We start from the raw sequence: 18,589 nt of genomic DNA, 5'->3' as shown, positions 1-18,589 counted from the left end.
TGTGATGTGATTTTGATTTTTTACGTAGCTTTAACAATTTTTAAGTCATATCGCTACGATGTCTGCAATGTGGCAATTTATACTGATGTCTAGCACTGGGCCATCATGCCGCAGATATGTAGCATGATGTCCCACCCAGTCACATTATCCTGACACCAGGCCGACCAGTCCTAACACCTTTTAATGCTGAACGCCAAGCGCATTAGCTGTTAGTACCATTTTTGTAAGTCTCTGGTATGACTCGGCCGGGGATCAAACCCACGACCTCCTGCATCCGAGGCAGACACTCTAACCACTAGGCCACCGGAGCGGTTTGATTTGAGTATGTCACATCGCAGGAGATATGACTGCCATCGTCATGTGAAATGAAGAAAATTTTTACAAGAATTACATCAAGTTCAAAGATAGCAACAAGCCACTGAGTTTCATTGGGTTTGGAACTGAAGTTTGTGAAACTGTACTTGAGATAAATAAAGTCTATGTGTACTTTTCAGATGAACGTCATCATGCTTTAAGGAAGATATAGAATTGTTTGGAATATGTGACTTAGATCCTCTTGTGGAAATATATGGGGAGGATAAGAAAGCAGCAGATGGGACTATTTGTGGGGAAAAATCTTTTAGATAATAAATCATTTAGAAGAAGATGGTCACTTGTGAAGAAGAGAAACTTAGACCAAATGTACCATAGGAATAGCTTTTCAGATCTATGAAAAGTGATAAAGATGTATCATAATGGAACTTTGTTAGCAAAGTTTACCATGGTGGCTCTACTGTAGTCAGCTGATAGTGAACAAAGCTTTTGCTGCCAAAACAACATTCTCATACTCCCCAGAATTAATTTGTAAGCTGAAACATTGTAAGGACTGATAACTACAATGTTGTAGAGGCAGAAGATAGAAGAATTTAACTTTTAAAATGGAGTAAGTTGTGGCCAGAGGCATCACAGAGGAGAATATTAAAGGTGATATTTTATTTGGTTTTTCTTGTTTAAAAATAAAAATAGCTTATGTAAGTTATCTCCTTATTTTGTGTTTGGCCTATTTTGATCACACCATTGGCCCCCTTTTCCAAATGAAGAGGGCCAAATGGCCCTATTTTCCTTAATTTTTTTCTGAAACACTGATTGTGCTTAGGATCTTGAAGAAATCTATAGATTCTGGTCTAAAGTTCAGACATTATGATCAAGGCAAGTCTAGTGTATCCCCCAGGCAGGTGAAATTGAGGGTGAAAAAAACATTAGTGTCAGAACTGGGGGTCAAATAAAAAATGTGGGGGTCAAAAATGTACTGACAAATTTTCATCTGACTCGTACTTTTTCAGCTTGAAATAGGATATTGCAACTTGCACAACAAAATCTCGCTCTCTTTCTCTTTCTCTCTAAACATACAAATAAACCAACATGCACAGTTAACAAACAAATGCATTGTCCATTCATAGAATAATTTGATTACTTCATTTTTCTTTTAAAGTCTTCTTATAATCTTTTTGAAGCAATAGTGTAGACCAACACATTACATACAAGCCAATATAAAAAGCCTAATAAATCTTTTTAACCAAACGGCAGTTAATTTTCTGCTTGTCATAAAATGTGTACTATCATCATTTTCATTGTACTTCGTCCTAGAATAAATTTATCCAAAAATCAAGGCGGCTAATGATTCATCTTGTTTCTAATAAGTTACACTTGAACATTAAGATCTTTTTTATTGCAGCAAAGCTAAAAACTAAAAATCTGCAATGACCCCCCTGACAGTGTAATCTCCAAATAAACGCATTTGTCTCGGCAAATTTACTGATTTATTTGTTGTGAAAGAATGTAATGGGTTATAATGTGTTTTCCAGATATCTTGTGGCAAATGATGGCAGATTTTATTTAATAATTCTTAAATCATGTCACGAAAGGATTATTCACTTTTGTAGTCTTTGCAATCACGCGATCTGAAATCACACCGGTAATCCTAATGCATGTGCTGTATTCCAGTCAAAGGAATTATTTTCTCCATTTTTCATTAAAGCTAGATCCACAGTTACTCTTTTGTCTTATGCTTCTTTCACGTTCTTCGCTAATTGCACACTGTTTTAATCTTGAGATCACTTTCTAGTGCAACAAGCATTCAGACCTGACATCTTGCTAAGCTCAATGGAAATTGATTGAGAGTTCACGAGATTGGGGTTAGCTACTCAGTCATAACATTGCTTATGCTAGTCTGGTTACCTGTTTCGTATGCTCCCTGCGTTGCACTCCACTATACGAATAGAGGAGTGTATAACGCAAGGAGCAAACAAAGCAGGTAACCAGTCAGTGCCTATGCTTGAAGTATAAACGATGCCATCCCTCGTCCAAAGCATTGGATAGTAAATAAATCCTGATTGCATTTTGTGAATCCTTTGCGTCACAAAAACGCACGGCAACAAAATATGTACGTCAATTTTCTCAAGCTTGCGTCCATGACGCACAAAAGGTGCATGAAGGGAAACATTGCAAAAATCGGATTAGAAAGTAATAGTTTCTGAACACTAAGTTTAGTTCAAGATCCCATGCGTTAACAAAAGGACCAGGCTCTTGAGAACCATTAAGTTTACCATACCCAACTAGTGCAAACATATAGGACTATTGAATACTTCGTATCTGTTTGATGTACCCATTTACAGTACTCCCGTTTTTCTCTCCAGATTCCATGCAATGGTAAAGCTGCTGACAAAATAAATGCTGATGGAATTCATATTCTTGTGAACATGAATGGCTATACGAAGGGTGCACGGAATGAACTGTTTGCTCTTAGGCCAGCACCAATCCAGGTTAGTCTCCTTGATTCAGAAGTGGAGAAAATGCTAATATCATTGCTCCTTAAGGTCCAATTCTTGTGTCCTTAAAATCCTTTTGGTTTCGTTTATAGACTGATTCAAAGAACTTTGCCATCTCCTACTTTTTAATTTTTTGTCTTGTAAGAGAAAATATTTTCTTTATTTTGAAAGGTTTATCTTTTTGAAGATTTTAACTGTTTTTAACCTTTAAATTCTGAAATCTTTTTCAGAGCTTGGACTTTTGTTATTTTGAAAGACTACATCAGACCCACCAACCCTTATGATTTTGTCTCATAGAAATGACACTTAAAATAAAGGAAAATGTCAGAAATTAAAGAAATATGATTGTTTGGCTTGGGGTTTCATACTAAATGCAGTGGAATTAACCAGGGAACCAGATGTACTTTACTGGAATACCTCAGATGATTTATGATACAAAACTTATGCATGATAAAAGCTTTTGCTTATTGTGTTTTTGTCTTTTTTATACAATAAATCTCTTAAAATGTTTTATTAGTACAGACAAAGAATAGGAAATATTAAGATTCGGGGTGGGGGGGTGCAGGAAGAGCAACAATTACATTTAGTTGACTTGTTGATTTGAGTATGTCACATGGTGGGAAAGATGATTACCATTCACTAAGGTCCACATGAATTTAAATTTTTAAGGATTATGTCAGGTTGAGAGATAACAGGAAGCATTGAGCTCCATAGGGATTGGAACTGCATGTTGTGAAACTTTACTTGAGGTAAATTAAGATTCAACTAAACTTTACAAACTCTGAGTTTACCATCATTGCATCAGTCTTGAATAACACTTCTGGACCTTTAATTTAAATGCATGTTCTCCAGCTTGACAATAGCAGTACATGCTATTTTGTTGCACCTTGCTGGAAATTGGTCCAGCTTACAGAAAAAAAAATCTACTGCCTTTCTGAGAATGTCTTGTTAGGGCTAAACAAAAATTCCTTTATATCTTTAAAAAAGAAACTTTAATTGATACTATTTAGCCAGGGTTGTTCTGACACATCAGTAATCCCTATACAAACATGCAACGTCAAATTATGAGCTCAAGTGGACATACAATATGATCCACAGTGCTTTGTGTATCATGCATCTGTCAACTGCTATTTAAAAACTACAAAGAAAACTCCACCATATTTTAGAGAGCATCCTGCAATGAAGGGCTTTCAAAAAAAGGTACAATAATGCCAATCCATCATCAAATATGACCATTGTTATTAAAAGTAGATTAAACTTGACTAACAAAATCTCCCATTAGAATTGGATCAATTTGATCAAACCTAAGAGACGGCATGCTGTCTTGAAGGACTTAAAAATTTATATAGATTATGCTGACCTACCTTTGCAATCTGACATAAAATGTTGTTGTTGTTGCAAAAATGAATTAAAAAAAACTTGCAAAGGACTTTATCAACCACACTTGACTGAAAAACATCCTGGCATGACCTTTCAGACTTGTATAGATGATACCCACCTGCCATCCATTATGACTTTTGTTGCTAAAAATGCCAAAAAGTTTAAAAGACTTGTCAGAATGGCCATGATTGTCCCCCCAAAAATAGAAAAGACTGGAGCTTGCCAGTTGAAGTAATTGAAGTAACTGTTGATGAAAACTATTGAGAAACATAGTTTTATGGTTATACTGAGATCACCTGTAGAACAAATTTAAAACATAAAGAAACAGATATTCTAGAACAGATGCATTTCAGCCTATCAAGTTATTTACATTAGTAAAATTGTACATCTTAGGGATTAAACTAAATAACGTGCAGTTTGAAACTAGGAAAAATATAACATGTAACACTCAAAGTAGATAAAGTAAATTATTAATAAGATTTGTTTGGGGAAAAAAGAAGTATATGCAGGCTGGGGACTGAATTTGTGCCTTTTAGGTATAATACCAGTTTTTATGAAAATTTTGGCAGTATTTCATACAGTATGATCATCAAGAATTATATTCACATTCATTTGCTTGTGTGAGATAAGTAACAAATAGTGTACTGGGGACCACATTCAATGCCCCATACTGAGCCTTTGGCCAGAGTTCTTTCAGCTACAGTGCAGCACTTATCACTTAGTCCTAAACCAAAGTGCTTTCAGTCAACTTATGATTTGCGATAGAATGCAACAGCAGGTCCTATCATCATCCATTGTGGAGACTATGCTATCCTTGTGGACTTGCAAGAGGCTTGATTTCACATCCCTACACAAACAACTTTCAGAAGTTTTTGTGATTCTCCTAGCAGCAGATGAGTGATATTTCGGAGCAGGACATGATTTCACTTGTTGATCTCCTTTCTTCCTTATCAATAAGAACATCTCTAATCTCATACCCTTTCAGATTCGGTAGACTAGGTCTGGAACCAATATTCAAGTAAAAACAATGTGTCCCCAATAAACAAGAATTTAGTTCATGGAATGGCAGGTTCCATGCCTATTTGGCACCCATACCTCAATAGCCAAGTTTCTTCTACTCTTTAATGAGAAACAGCTAGCACCAATCACAATTAAACCTACAGTTCCATGATCACTGGCATACTGTGCTATCAAGGAGAGGATATCAAACAAACCAAAAACCTATGTGATTTTCTAATCATTTGGATTCCACCTGACCAATGACTTTGGACCCTTGCCTAAGTGGAAGTTATCATGGGCATTAACCTGGCAGAACAAGAGACAGTTTGAACTGTTCTCAAGAGCTTAACTAGTCCACATATCTTATAAGCCCTGCCTTTTCACTACTTTGGCACTCTGCAAGCAAAATCATTTCTTAGTGGTGGACCCATCTACTTGCAGATCTGCCATTATCAATCAATATCGCTTATGAAACCCCTGCTTTCTTTACAAAGAATAGGCTTCCATTCCTGAGGATTTTTAAATTGTTAATGATTCCCGTCTATTCTGAACACTTATCTCAAGGTTGTCGACAGGACCCAGTGCGAACTCTGAAGTGGTATTTCAGGAATATCAAGCTGTTCTTTGGGTGGCGCTAGACAGTTTTGTATTTTGCATAGAGTTAGAATTTTAAAGAGAAAGAATTGCCCTGGCTTCCTCACTGGTTATACTAGCTGTTTAAAAACAATCTTGTGTATCTTAGGTATGGTTCAAAGAACTTTTAATACCCTTTATTTTGTTATATGATTGATGGTTGTAATGTGGGTTATAGATTATACAGCTTGGTCTTACTCCAGATGTGCACCTTTCAAAAAAGTGCTAGCTCCACTTGGTCATTTTCACTTTCTGAACATCAGAGGTAAATTGTATAAAAAAATGAGCTGATAACTTATTTTACATTTTATATATTTGGTAATTTATTTATTGCATTTTCAGAAGCTGTTATTGTCTAGACTGGCAAAATACTTTAGATTAATTGAGGCTGATATTTTTAGCACAAGGGAACAGTCATTTTAGTTAGCAGTGTGCTTATATCATGTACAATTTCCAAAATTACAATATCCAAAGAAATGTCAGCCACATTACATTAATGTAGCATAGAGGTATGTGAACAACTTCACCTTAGATACATCACTCTTTCAAAAGTACATTATAATTGGTGAGCACCCCCATAGACAAAGACCACACCTCATTTTACCTCTAAAGCAGGGAAGGATGATCTGTTACCATAGACATTTTATCCAGAATTGGTCTAAATGTCCTTTCTATCAGACTATACTCATCCCAGTGAATTTGCTTTTCTTATTGGTTCACAAAGTTAGGACAGTCACCACAGTCACTTCGTATGAGTAAAACTATCCTTCAACTTCATCCGTGTACACTTCTCCAGTTCTTATCTGAAATCTCTCATACTAAAAGGCTCGATTACGATACAGAGGAACCTTCACCAGTGGTACAATGGTTACCCTTCCAGATCGTTTGACAGCTTTATATAGATGCAGCTTCACAAGTTAGACTAGATCGAGGGAGGGACAATTTTTCCCTTTTAATGCAGTTCTGATAGATACAAGGGATGTTTCTCCCTCCACCTCTTACCTGTTCTTTTTAGGTAACAGATTTAAAAAAGAAATCAACTTTTTCTGGTAAAATGTGTTTCTTCGAGAAATTTTGCACAACCATAATACTTGTAAATCCTCCCTGAGCAGATATATCTATATAGAGCCTGCCATATGCTCCAGTAGTAACTGAGATATTCACGGGATTTGGCGCCAATCCATATGACAAAGGGAGATCACTTTGCCCTACTGCCACCTATGTGGGCAGATAACTTTTAGCTTTTTAGCTAAAAGTGTTTTCTGGGAAGGCAGTATTTGCAAAATAGTCGTAGTTCTCCTGAGGTATTATGATTGGGTAAGTAATGTCAAAGAAACATTTTACTAGACATTTTGCTAGAAAAAAAATTGGTTTCCTTTGAATGCTAAATTATAAAAGCAGTAGTCCATTGCCTGCCATTATTATATTGCTTTTGCTTTTCCTGAACTAGTTATCAGGCCAAGATTGATGTTGTTGATAACAAAAACTGATTTCCAATCCAATACCTCAGTCCCTTGTGTCATTTGGAACATTGTCCTTTTCTTCCTTGAATGTCTTCAGGCACTCAAGATTTTTACAAATTCGGTCTTTTGTCACAATTAAGGTCAGTCATATCCATTTCTGTGAATACCTTCAGGTTCTCATTGGAGTGGGATTACGTTTATTTTTGTTCTAGACCTGTTTACTAACTAGATGAGTTTGGGATTGTCCTTAGAGTGGCAATAAGTGCCAGGAAAAGAGATACCAAAATAATAATAGTGGGTAAGTATTAAATAGTTAAAATTAATTTTAACACACAAAAATGCACTATATTTTGCTTGTGCTTGTAGGTGATGTGGTTGGGTTACCCTGGTACAAGTGGAGCTTCCTACATGGACTACATAATCACAGATGCAGTCACATCCTCTATGGAACTGGCTGACCAATACACTGAGAAGTTGGCCTACATGCCTGATACCTTCTTTGTGGGTGACCACAAACAGATGTTCCCTCACATGTCGAACAAAATTTTGCTGGCCTCTGCTAATGGCACTTACCATGACAACAACATTGTTTTGAATGGGGTTAATCTGAAAAGCATCAAGGAAACTGCAGATGTTGGGGTAAGACCAACCAGTAATGGTCCAACAGTGATATTTTTAATCAAGAATTGTCACAGTACAAAAAGAAACAGTTATTTTTTGTTCTTTTTATTTAAATTTTTAGAACTTACCTGTTGATTGGCACTAATATATACATATTCTTTCTCTGGTTAACTGAAGAATAGCAATAAAAATGATTGCCATAGCGCTTAAGGGTCCATTGTATATTGTGCTTGTCATTGTGTTTCAGACCAGAAATAGTAAGGTTTATAAATGGCCAAGACATTCAGCATTTATTTAGGAGTCATAAATTATGGATTTATTGTTTGTAGAAGCTGGTAGTAAAGTGTGCCCGAGGTGAAACAACTGATGAAGATGGCTTTCCAGGGACTGTGGTATATGAAACAATGAATCTACCCATCCATTCCCTCCTGCAGACTATGAGCCAGACTGGTGTAGCACACTTCAGTGTCAGTGATGTTATCATTCAAAATGGCGTCACCACTAACCAGGTGAGAATTTTTTGAAGTCACTAAATCTTGAATTTCAACAGTATTATAATAAGCTAATGATAGGGAACAATGATGGAATTTCAGTGCATGCATTGAATGTCATTTGTGTGAAACATGCTAGTAAAATGTGATGAGGTAGAGGTTTGTCAGCTTCAGGAGGATACACAAGACACTTATTTCTCCTTTGAATGTTTCCCAGTAACATTACTATAGGAATATTAGCCTGCTACCTCGCAAATACAGCCCTACTAAAAGACGAAATTATGTACTTAAAAACCCTGATCACCCTGCCATTACTCTGCTAAAAACGAGTGACACTTGGCAGTGTCATGGGAAGGTAATGTTATTGATATGGCCAGAAAAGACCATTTTTGTCATTTATAGGGATGCATGTGTGAGGTAGCAGGCTAATATTCCTAACGTAATTGGGTAAGTATTCTTGGAGAAACTTAATTTACTTTTAAAATTTGTTTTCAGTCAGGATATACACTTCTGTAAAATAATAAAAAATAGTCCCTTCTGTTTATCTTATTTATTACTGTAAATGAAATAGATGGTGGTCACAATGTTTGAAGATTGTTAGTCTTTGGCTGCAACCATCTTGTGTGTCAAAATTTTGAAATGCATCTTTCAATATATTTTTCTCTCATTTTTAGACAAACAACAAGTGTGCCACTGGTGAGGAAGTTCCAATGACCATTATCATCAGTGCCAGGTCTCAGTATAACCTGCCAGAGGATGCTGTAGTTTACTGTAATTTTAACCAGTTGTACAAGATAGACCCGCATACACTTGATATGTGGCTGGAGATCCTGAAGAAGGTGCCGAAGAGTGTCCTCTGGCTGCTTAGATTTCCAGCCGTTGGAGAAGCCAATATTGTTCAGACAGCAGAAGCTGTTGGACTTGGAAGTGACAGGGTCATTTTCTCATCAGTAGCACCCAAGGCATGTAAAGCAGTTGGAATTATTTTTTGTTGTGTGTAAGATTGTGGATGGCATTAAAATATAGCCAGGATTTAAATTAATGCAAAATCATAAATATGCATCTTACGCTTTCATTCAGTGTTGTGACAGAGGCATTTTTGCAAGTTCTTTGAATGATTGAAAAAAGGTCAGTGGAAGTTGAAGCGGTTTAACAGATTCTGGATTTTGAACATGTTTATTGGGAGTTCCATATTCATTATTGCATTGACAATAAAAAATCACAATATAGTGGTTTTCTTTGTGGAAAAGTTAATGTACTTCATAACCAATATCATAAAATGGGTACATACCATATGGTTTCTCAATTTTAACTAAACAAATTTGGGGAAAATGGGGCAGAGCTGTAGAGAAAAAAAGATGAATCTAATTTGTTTGAAAACTTATAGCAATATGACTGGACTTTTTTTAAAGCTATGTTAAAAATCCAAATAACACAGACAGACATGCATAAATATAAAAATATTTATTGCCATTCTTAGTACCAGTATGTGTTGATGCCCTGTCACTTGCATGCTCTCTGTTGGATGAACCCAGCTATGACCTGGATCATACAGTTTGTCTTCTATCACTAGACTAACATTATATCAAAATAGTGAAAAGGGGGAAAATTGCAAAGCAGCTGTTGTGTGACAGTCATTTAGCCAGTAGAAATAAAACTTTTTTGTCTTATTGGCTCTAAGGCTCTTAGTTTCCTACCAAAACCATCAGTTGCATTTTTCTCTCAAATTTAGCGTTTTGACTGACTAGTAAAAAGCTACATATCATTTCATTTGCTTCTTTGAAAGTTTTGTTTGTGACTTATTAAACTCATCCACATTGTTCACTTTATCACCTCTCCTTTCAAATAGACAAAACAGCTTTAGTTCATCCACAAATCTGAATCACTTAATTCTAAAGTGTCTACTACGTGAGTGTGCATGTTTTCTTTAGAGTTGTTCCTAATGCATTATTTTTTTATGTACATGTCTTGCAATATTAAGATGTTCAGTATCACAAAATACTGAATGAATCTGACAGTGTAAAGTTAACGGAGAAAAAATAGTACATAATAATTAGACACGAATTCGCTCCATTTTACAGGAGGAGCATGTTAGGCGTGGACAGCTGGCAGATGTATGCTTGGACACTCCCCTCTGTAATGGACACACAACTGGAATGGATGTATTGTGGGCAGGAACTCCTATGGTCACACTGCCAGGTAAAGGAGTTGAAGCTTCCTTGATTTTACTTTGAAAGACTTTTTCCCCTGATAACTTGTTCAACACACTAAGTGCTGTATTTACAAGTAAATCATGCTTTTGCAAAACTTGAGAGCATTTACATATATATTCTATCACATGGTATTACCTATCAGTGGTTAAGCTTTTTAAAGAGTAACAGCTTGCATGATGAAGTCACACATAGTATGATTTTGTTGTATCTCGGGGTAATTAAATGTTGATATTGATCTTCGATGCAGTCATGTTCCTGCTTTAAAATTTGCATTAAAGTTGGTATGATATGGGCCACTTGGCAGAGGTAACAACACCTCATTTGATTCACATGACTGTTTGGTCATCTCCGCGTATTTTAATAGACCTGGGGCTTGAAATCTAATAGGTTGCATGGGGAGGGTGGTTTCTCTTGCATCTTAAATTGTATATATTGTTAATATCAATGATTACAAAATGAATTTGAACATTTTAGTGTGATTGGAAATGTAGAGATCATAACTTTCCCCGAAATCTGTATGCAATTGTACATGTTACTTGTCAAGTGTGATCACCAGACAGCAACTGCACTGTCATCAACTTTGATCTTGCACATTGTTAAATACTTCCACAATCTTCTGGAATCTTGCTTTGCATGAATTTATCACACCCAGAATTATGTTTTATCACACCTAAATTCCCATCCAAATCAGCGTTTGAATAGCACCAAGCTTGACAACTTCTTCAGCTGAGGCTACGGATTCATCTGCATCCATGATAGCCAACACTTAGATCGCATTACTGTTAAAGGATTCCACTAGGGTTGCACAACTGTTTGGTACTTGATACTGGTGAGGATGGAAAAAGTCTGTTCAAGGCCAGATATTACCATGGCCAAATGCCAATTACCCATTAACATCAATGAATGGTTTATCATTTGCATAAAGTAGGGAAAATTATGTTGATAGCGGTGCTTTAATGAAAGAAAATTAAAAGAATGTGTTTCTGTCTTTACAGGAGCAGTTTTGATAATAGATGTCACAAATCAACAACACAACAGTAATGTAATCCCTACTCTGAGTTTCCTCTGAACCTTCCCATCTCATTTTTGATATTTTGACATTTATTGCCAAAAGATAGAATTTGCCTCCACATCATCGTGGCAAAATAGAGTTGCCGCTTACTAACAAACTTAAAATTCCTTGCAACAATCCATTCCTACATGAAATCAATAGAAAGTTGCTTTATTTTCTCAAATTGTGATTATTATATTCATTATGTTTTAATCCATTGATAGACAGAACAAAACTAGTGTTGATGAATTATGACCTGGTACTTGTTATTTGCATTGCTAGCCTCATCACACAACCTACATGACCATGACATCAGAGGTCCAGTAGCCACATGGTTTCAACAATAAAACCCTTTGCAATGTTGTATAATATTACAAAAATATTAAATGTAAGGCACATTGAATTTTTAAAAAGAATTAAAGGATGCTTAATTTGAACATATTTATTCTGAGAACAATTACCGGGAACATGAAGCTGCTGCAGCTGCCTGGCACATACCCAGTTCATCAGGCAGAGAGCATATGTCAGCACAGTAGTAATCATGTGATACAAACAGAAACATCGCTGACCAGTGTTTTTTTTGTTCAAGAATCTGGTTTTCTCCAGTGGTGGCTAATTGTAACTTTGGCTCAGAACCCCGTACCCCAACTTAAATGTCAAAATATTAACAGATTTATTTTGAAATGGGGTGGAAAATGTCAGAGGAAACTCGTACTGTGTAATCCCATTCCACTATCAGTCAGTCACCAACTGAATACATGCACAACCACATTGATTCCGAGTAGACTTATAAAGTAAATAGATATGGTGTTCACATAAACACTATAAAAGATTTAATTTTAGTGACCTGGTTTGTGTGAAAGCCTTCAAGTTTAGCATGGCATATAAGATCACATGACTAACTGTCATCTATAAATAGAAAGCGGCAAAATCCAAAAATGGTTCCTGAGCAAACAAACAATTTGTTTTTAACAAAAGGAAATAAAATTTGGATTAACATCTTTGAAGCAGATATATGAGTGATATTGCTTTGCTCACCTGCAATTATTTGCACACAACTTCACTGGAAGGAGAATCTACTTACCTCTTTGATGGCATCAGGTTTTGTTTTCACACCAACTATGAGTGATAAAATAGACTTCTAGGCTCCCTTACTTGCTGCAATCCAGTACTATGTTTCAGTAATTGCATAACTGGGTGAACTCTAACCCTAACTGTAAGTTGTCTATTTTAACAGACTAGGAAGGCAGAATTATACTATGTATTAATACCATTATTCCCGGATTCAGCCAATGTGGGTATGTGAGAAAGCTTGCCAGTAGCTTCTCGTGGGTCGGTGGTTCTTTCTGGGGGGTTTCCCGGGTTCTTCCTCCACCATTAATACTGGCCACCATGTATAGCCTAGCATTTGCTGAAAAATGGCATTAAACCCTACAACAACAACAACAATACCATTATTCCACCTGAATCCATCACATCAAAGAAGCAAGCACACATTTTACAGTTTGTTGGTATATGAATACTGACAGTCTCACTTTTCCAATATAATGACAGTTTTTACCAGTAGAACCCAGCACTTACTGCTATAACAAAATCTCTGGATTTCAGACAAAATCTGTCAAGTTTCAACAACAAAAAATTGTTCAGTTTCACTTGGTCATTGTAAATGTTGGCCTTCCTTTATACAAGTATGTTTGGAACTTTTAATATTTATGCTAGTAAATGTATTTTCAATATCATTATTCACTAATACTTTTTTACACTCCACTCCTTCTTAGCATTCTTGATTATGACTTCATAGGCTTTGATGTTTGACAGAAAAGACACAATGCAATATGTTTATATATTTGCTACTGATTGAGTGTAAAAAGACAAATGATGCTAATTAAATTGTATGATAAGACCTCAGTTTGTGCCACTGGATGTAGAGTATCTGTTCGGCACAGTCTGACCTATTTTCCATCCTGGACAAGCTAGGATTGGTCAGGATTATGTTACAAGACTATTTTCCAAAGAGTAAATCAGAGCTGTCAACGGTCGTAGGGTACATATTTACAGATCTCCACTAAATAAATTGATTACTATATCACATTAAGAAACTAATATATAGTTATAAAAAAAAGACAGTTTAGATTTCTTCCTTCTCAAAATTGACAAATTACATCTGTAGTACAATAATTGGAATCACGTCAATTCAATCAAATATGATTCACAGATAATGATTAAGGCTTAATGCAGATGCTGTATTGTGCCATACCAAATATAAGCAGCTGTCTCTCGCCACAATAAGAATTATGGGCTAGCTTACAAAATACTTGCACTGTAAGCTATCCATTTCTTGCAAAATGATTAGATTGGGGGTTATGAAGGCCAGCATATAATAGTATCTTTGTATCTTATATTTTCATGTTTTAGTCGTATTCTTATTAAACATTTTATCATAACTTCATTCAGTCAAACGAGGTTCCAGAATCAATGCATTTCTTTAAACTTGTTATTACATTAATGCACGTTAGCACATACCCCCACCTACCAATCCATTACATTATAGACATCCACTTGCATTGGATGTAAAACTTTTGTATCTGTTTTGGTGGATTTTCAGCATTATTTAGATGTTACATTTAATCAGCACTTCAAAGCCAAAATTGTGCATGAGTGCTGTTATATTGATTTTGGTCTAGTGTTTTTATGGCACAGCATAACTTTCAAGGTTATATTTGGCCAAGACAAAGTGTCTTGCCTGAAGATCCAGCATGGTAACATATCTGACTTGATCTGATCATGGGAATCAAACTTCCCTTCTGCACACTGAGTCAACCTGATTGATGGATTCTTAGTGCTTCTCAAAATAGCACTAGTCAAATGCTTTGATATACCGTTAATTTATCATCAAATTGGGGATAGAGTCACACCAGATATTATTAAGTAAAACTTGGCTTTGCAAACATGTAAACTTGGCTTTGCAAACATGTCTAATCAAACATAATTTGTACTGTGGCTCATTTCAGCGGTAAGATAAAGATGCAAAACATCACTTTATCCAACTGAATGCATGTGTTTTAATGTAGTGGGCAGGTTCTTTTGTTCCTTTAACCTTTCTTTCTCTTAGATGATTTGTAACTGATATTTATAGTTGCCATCAATCTGATTAAAGTCTGATCTCCGCTGTCTGACGTGAAGATCTGACAGGAATCACAGGTTATGTTCTGGTGATTCTTAAATTAGCCAATGGAAGTGCAACTTTCAAAAATCTGAAAGTGAATCAAATTGTTTATGCTCCTCAGACACACTGCATAGTCTTCCAAATGGAAAGATATAGGACTTCATCTGATTGGTTGATTAAAGTGATTTTGGTAATAACATGTTACCAGAACATGACCACTAAGTGGTCTGTCAGATCTTCATGACTATAGAGACCTGATTTTAATCGGATTGAGTTGCCATTAATGAGTGAAAGTTGTTAAACACATAATTACACAAGTAGATAACATCATTGAAGACACTTAAGATAGTCTTCATTGAGATTATTAATGTCAATATTTGCTTCTAAAAAGTGGATTTTTCATTAACTTTAATGACACATATTTGAGAATACTTTACAAATAATGGTGTATATAAATATATTCCTTGTTCCAGCTTGACAAAAAAATGTTTAGTCTTAGATTTCTACATAATTAGAGGCATCAACAAAATAATGTCTTTATTTTTCTTTTACATTTCAGTTTAAAATTAGAAAGTCTTGAAATCAGATATGAATAAACATACTTTTTGATAAAATTAGTGTTATTTGATATTGACTTTACAATAAAATTGTTGTGGATGACATACTTTGCAATGCTATCTAAAAGGAACAGTTTCCAAAATATCAGTAGATTAAAAATAGTTCTCAAGTGATTTTGGACAAGAAATATCTTAGTTACAGATTTGTATATTAAACTGGAAGCCAGTTCTCTGCATTTTCCTATCATACCACTTTATATACTAAAACCATATGTCAGTCACCACATTGTTTATATATTATTCTCCACACTCCACATGGCCCAGTATGTTGATTGGTCACTAAGTAGCTAGCCAAAGGGTCTGATCATTTATATTAGAAAATTTTAATCATGCATAAGCCATACCTAATGCAGATTATTTTTAAGCATTGAATGTCATGTCTAATGTATATGATTACTTCACAGGTGAAACCCTCGCTTCTAGGGTTGCCTCCTCTCAGCTGACAGCTCTAGGTTGTCCAGAACTAATTGCTGTATCCAGAGAAGACTATGTAGATATAGCTGTGAAACTAGGATCTGACAGAGAATAGTAAGTTATCCTTGAATACAGAGAAAATCTAAACAAGAATTTTCAGGATGGTTTTATTTCTTTGCAATAAAATATATGTTGACTACAGAAGGTAATTGACCAACCGTATGTTGCAAGATTTTATGACTATGTCATTTTGGTAAACATTTTACTTTTTTTTTAAATTCAGTTTTATTATTAGTGAGCAAGTGAAGTAATGCATATATAAAACAGTTGCTTGCCATATTTAGTTAAGAAAAGAATTGTTTCATGAGAAACATTAATGGTAATAAAATTCTTGTGCATTTTTGAAAAACATCTATTTAACCATTCAAATTTAGATACTTAAAGCATTAAAACATGTGACAGTTAGCCAGATCTACCCAACCATCAAGCTTCTCATATTTTAGCACTTGGCATTTATTTACTTTACCTTTTTCCTGTTAGACAAAAGATTATCACTAGTTCAGATATGCTTTGTTTAATGATAAATCTAATTTCTTTTACCTTTATTTTTAGCCTGAGAGCTTTGCGAGCTAAAATTTGGAAAGCAAGAACCAGTAGTCCTCTGTTTAACTGCAAGACTTATGCCTCCAACATGGAGAAACTATTCTGGAAGATGTGGAAACATCATGAGGCTGGCAACCCACCGGATCATCTTGCAGTATGAATCTCTTTAAGAATTATATCCATATTCTGCCAGGTTTATGGCTGAAAAACTGCCTCGCTAGGCTGTGAATGATCATTGGCTATTAGCAGGTCCCAGTATGTTCTGCATAGTTGGAATCTAATGCAAGGATTAAAATGTTAATATAGATAAGAACAAGGATTGCAGCCTGTTTCATATTGATGCATTCAGCCGTATAATCGACTTGAAACAAGACATTACAGGTGCTGTAGCACACAGTGTTCAAATCATTATATTGTAACGAGTCCTATTCCTTTCAACTAGATCTTTGTATTTCTTGGTATTTCTATTGGCTGGTATAAATTTGATGTGGCAATATTTATATAGTGTATCAGTGTGGAGGTACGTAACATCCGATTTAGACAGGTGCATGCTCACTTGCCTGATGAATTGAGAGATAATTGTCCTGAAGAGAATTTTCTATGTATTTTAATTTGTGGCAGGTGATTCATTTTAAGTAGTTTATTTTTTTAGCTATTATCTTGTCTCATTGTCTTATTCATCCATTTTATAACTCCTAAATAACATTGGAGGGAATTATAATAAACATAGAGATAACAGACTCTTGGTCAAGGAGCACATTCTTTAGAAAGGGATTTAATGTTTTATTGGATATTTAGACTATTCTGGCTGTTCATTTCATTATCTTCATTGTAAATACTGCCATTGTTATCTTGTATAATTACTTCATAGCAACATGCATTGTGTGTGTGTACATTTATATTATAACCGAGGTCTATTTACATTTACCCAGAAGTGTTAATTTTATAATGTGTATGTGTGTAGTATGTTGTTTCTCTTAGGTGCATTGCATTGTTACAGGAGTGAGAAATGTTTGATACCAGAGAATAACAATTGATAATTCTTGAGGATTAATGTGTGCTTACTCCGTTGCAATACCATACCTATTTCTCACTTTTCTGCAATACATAATTCTTTGCTATTGTGTTTCATCTATTTTTCTGCCTCACTTTTGTCACAGTTCATCACATTTCATACACCAGCCATGTACATTTCATACCACTGATCATATGATCATGGTGGACTAAGGGGGAAAAAAAATGTGTCACAGAATCATTCTATCTGGTATTGACCAGTTAAGTGGATAATGCACATGTCAAAAGCATTTATGGCATGGAAAAAGGTGTAAATATGTATAGAAAGTACTAGAAATCTTGGAAGCATGTTGACTTAGTTTGAAATTTTGTTTTTATTGGGTTTTTTGTGTATGTTGTGAATCCATGCTGATTGAACGGTTATATTTATTTAATTTGAAATTATGAAAGAAGAACAAATAAATTATAAATATCTAATATTGCATTCTTTTCTTTATTTCATATTGTGTAGATTTAAGTATTCTTTTGAGGTCAAACTAACAGAATTAATATTTAATACCATGAATCGGGATAAAAAAAGATTGGCATTGATTTTACTAAATTTCTCAACATTCCCTCAAATTCAGACTTAACATATCATGTTTTTGAAACTTTTGAAAGGGTTAAGAGTCTTGTCGCTTAGAGTGGAAAGGATGACAGATAACTAATTTTGTAGGTACCTTGGAATCATATTCTGGAAAGAAGGAAATTGGAGAATTTTCAGAGAGTAAATTATGAATTTTCCTAAGACATAAAACAAGGTTCTTTTCAGCAGAATTTGTGGTTTTTAACTATATTTTAATCTTTGATGACAACTGAATGTTCATTGAAAAATTGATTCATTCCAACCTTAACAGGTATTTAAAAATACAAATTTAAGAAAGAAAATATGAGATCTGATTGTATAGCAGTTGCCGCATGCAACGTAGATAGACCTTTTAGTTTAGTGGACTGCTGTGATTGCACAACAGCATCAGCTATACATGTCTCATCATGTGACGGGTAAAATTCTGGCCTGTTAATTATACTGGTACACTGCAATCAACACTTAAGTAGTACTGCAGTAAAGCATCATCTA

At 35.1% G+C, this 18,589-nt stretch overlaps 1 protein-coding gene across 2 annotated transcripts in view; it reads left to right on the top strand.

Annotated features, from left to right (window-relative positions):
- LOC149796865 (UDP-N-acetylglucosamine--peptide N-acetylglucosaminyltransferase 110 kDa subunit-like) overlaps window positions 1–17,949 on the top strand; it is a 54,187-nt gene extending 36,238 nt beyond the window's left edge. The window contains exons 15-22 of one of the 2 annotated variants that reach the window (XM_089961511.1): window positions 2,676–2,801; window positions 7,649–7,921; window positions 8,233–8,412; window positions 9,069–9,356; window positions 10,476–10,593; window positions 11,603–11,644; window positions 15,846–15,969; window positions 16,468–17,949. In XM_089961511.1, coding sequence (XP_089817637.1) covers window positions 2,676–2,801; window positions 7,649–7,921; window positions 8,233–8,412; window positions 9,069–9,356; window positions 10,476–10,593; window positions 11,603–11,644; window positions 15,846–15,969; window positions 16,468–16,618 — 1,302 coding nt within the window. In that variant the 3' untranslated portion in view covers window positions 16,619–17,949. The remainder of the gene's footprint in view (window positions 1–2,675; window positions 2,802–7,648; window positions 7,922–8,232; window positions 8,413–9,068; window positions 9,357–10,475; window positions 10,594–11,602; window positions 11,645–15,845; window positions 15,970–16,467) is intronic. The other variant, XM_089961512.1, reaches the window with a different exon arrangement.
- The last annotated feature ends 640 nt before the right edge of the window (window positions 17,950–18,589 follow it).

This window comes from Sinohyriopsis cumingii, chromosome 6 (genome assembly GCF_028554795.1).
Source record: "Sinohyriopsis cumingii isolate HCF-2022 chromosome 6, ASM2855479v2, whole genome shotgun sequence".
Taxonomy (NCBI): Eukaryota; Metazoa; Mollusca; class Bivalvia; order Unionida; family Unionidae; genus Sinohyriopsis; species Sinohyriopsis cumingii.
The sequence above is the reverse complement of the archived record's forward strand: the minus strand, read 5'-3'. Positions and strand labels throughout refer to the sequence as shown.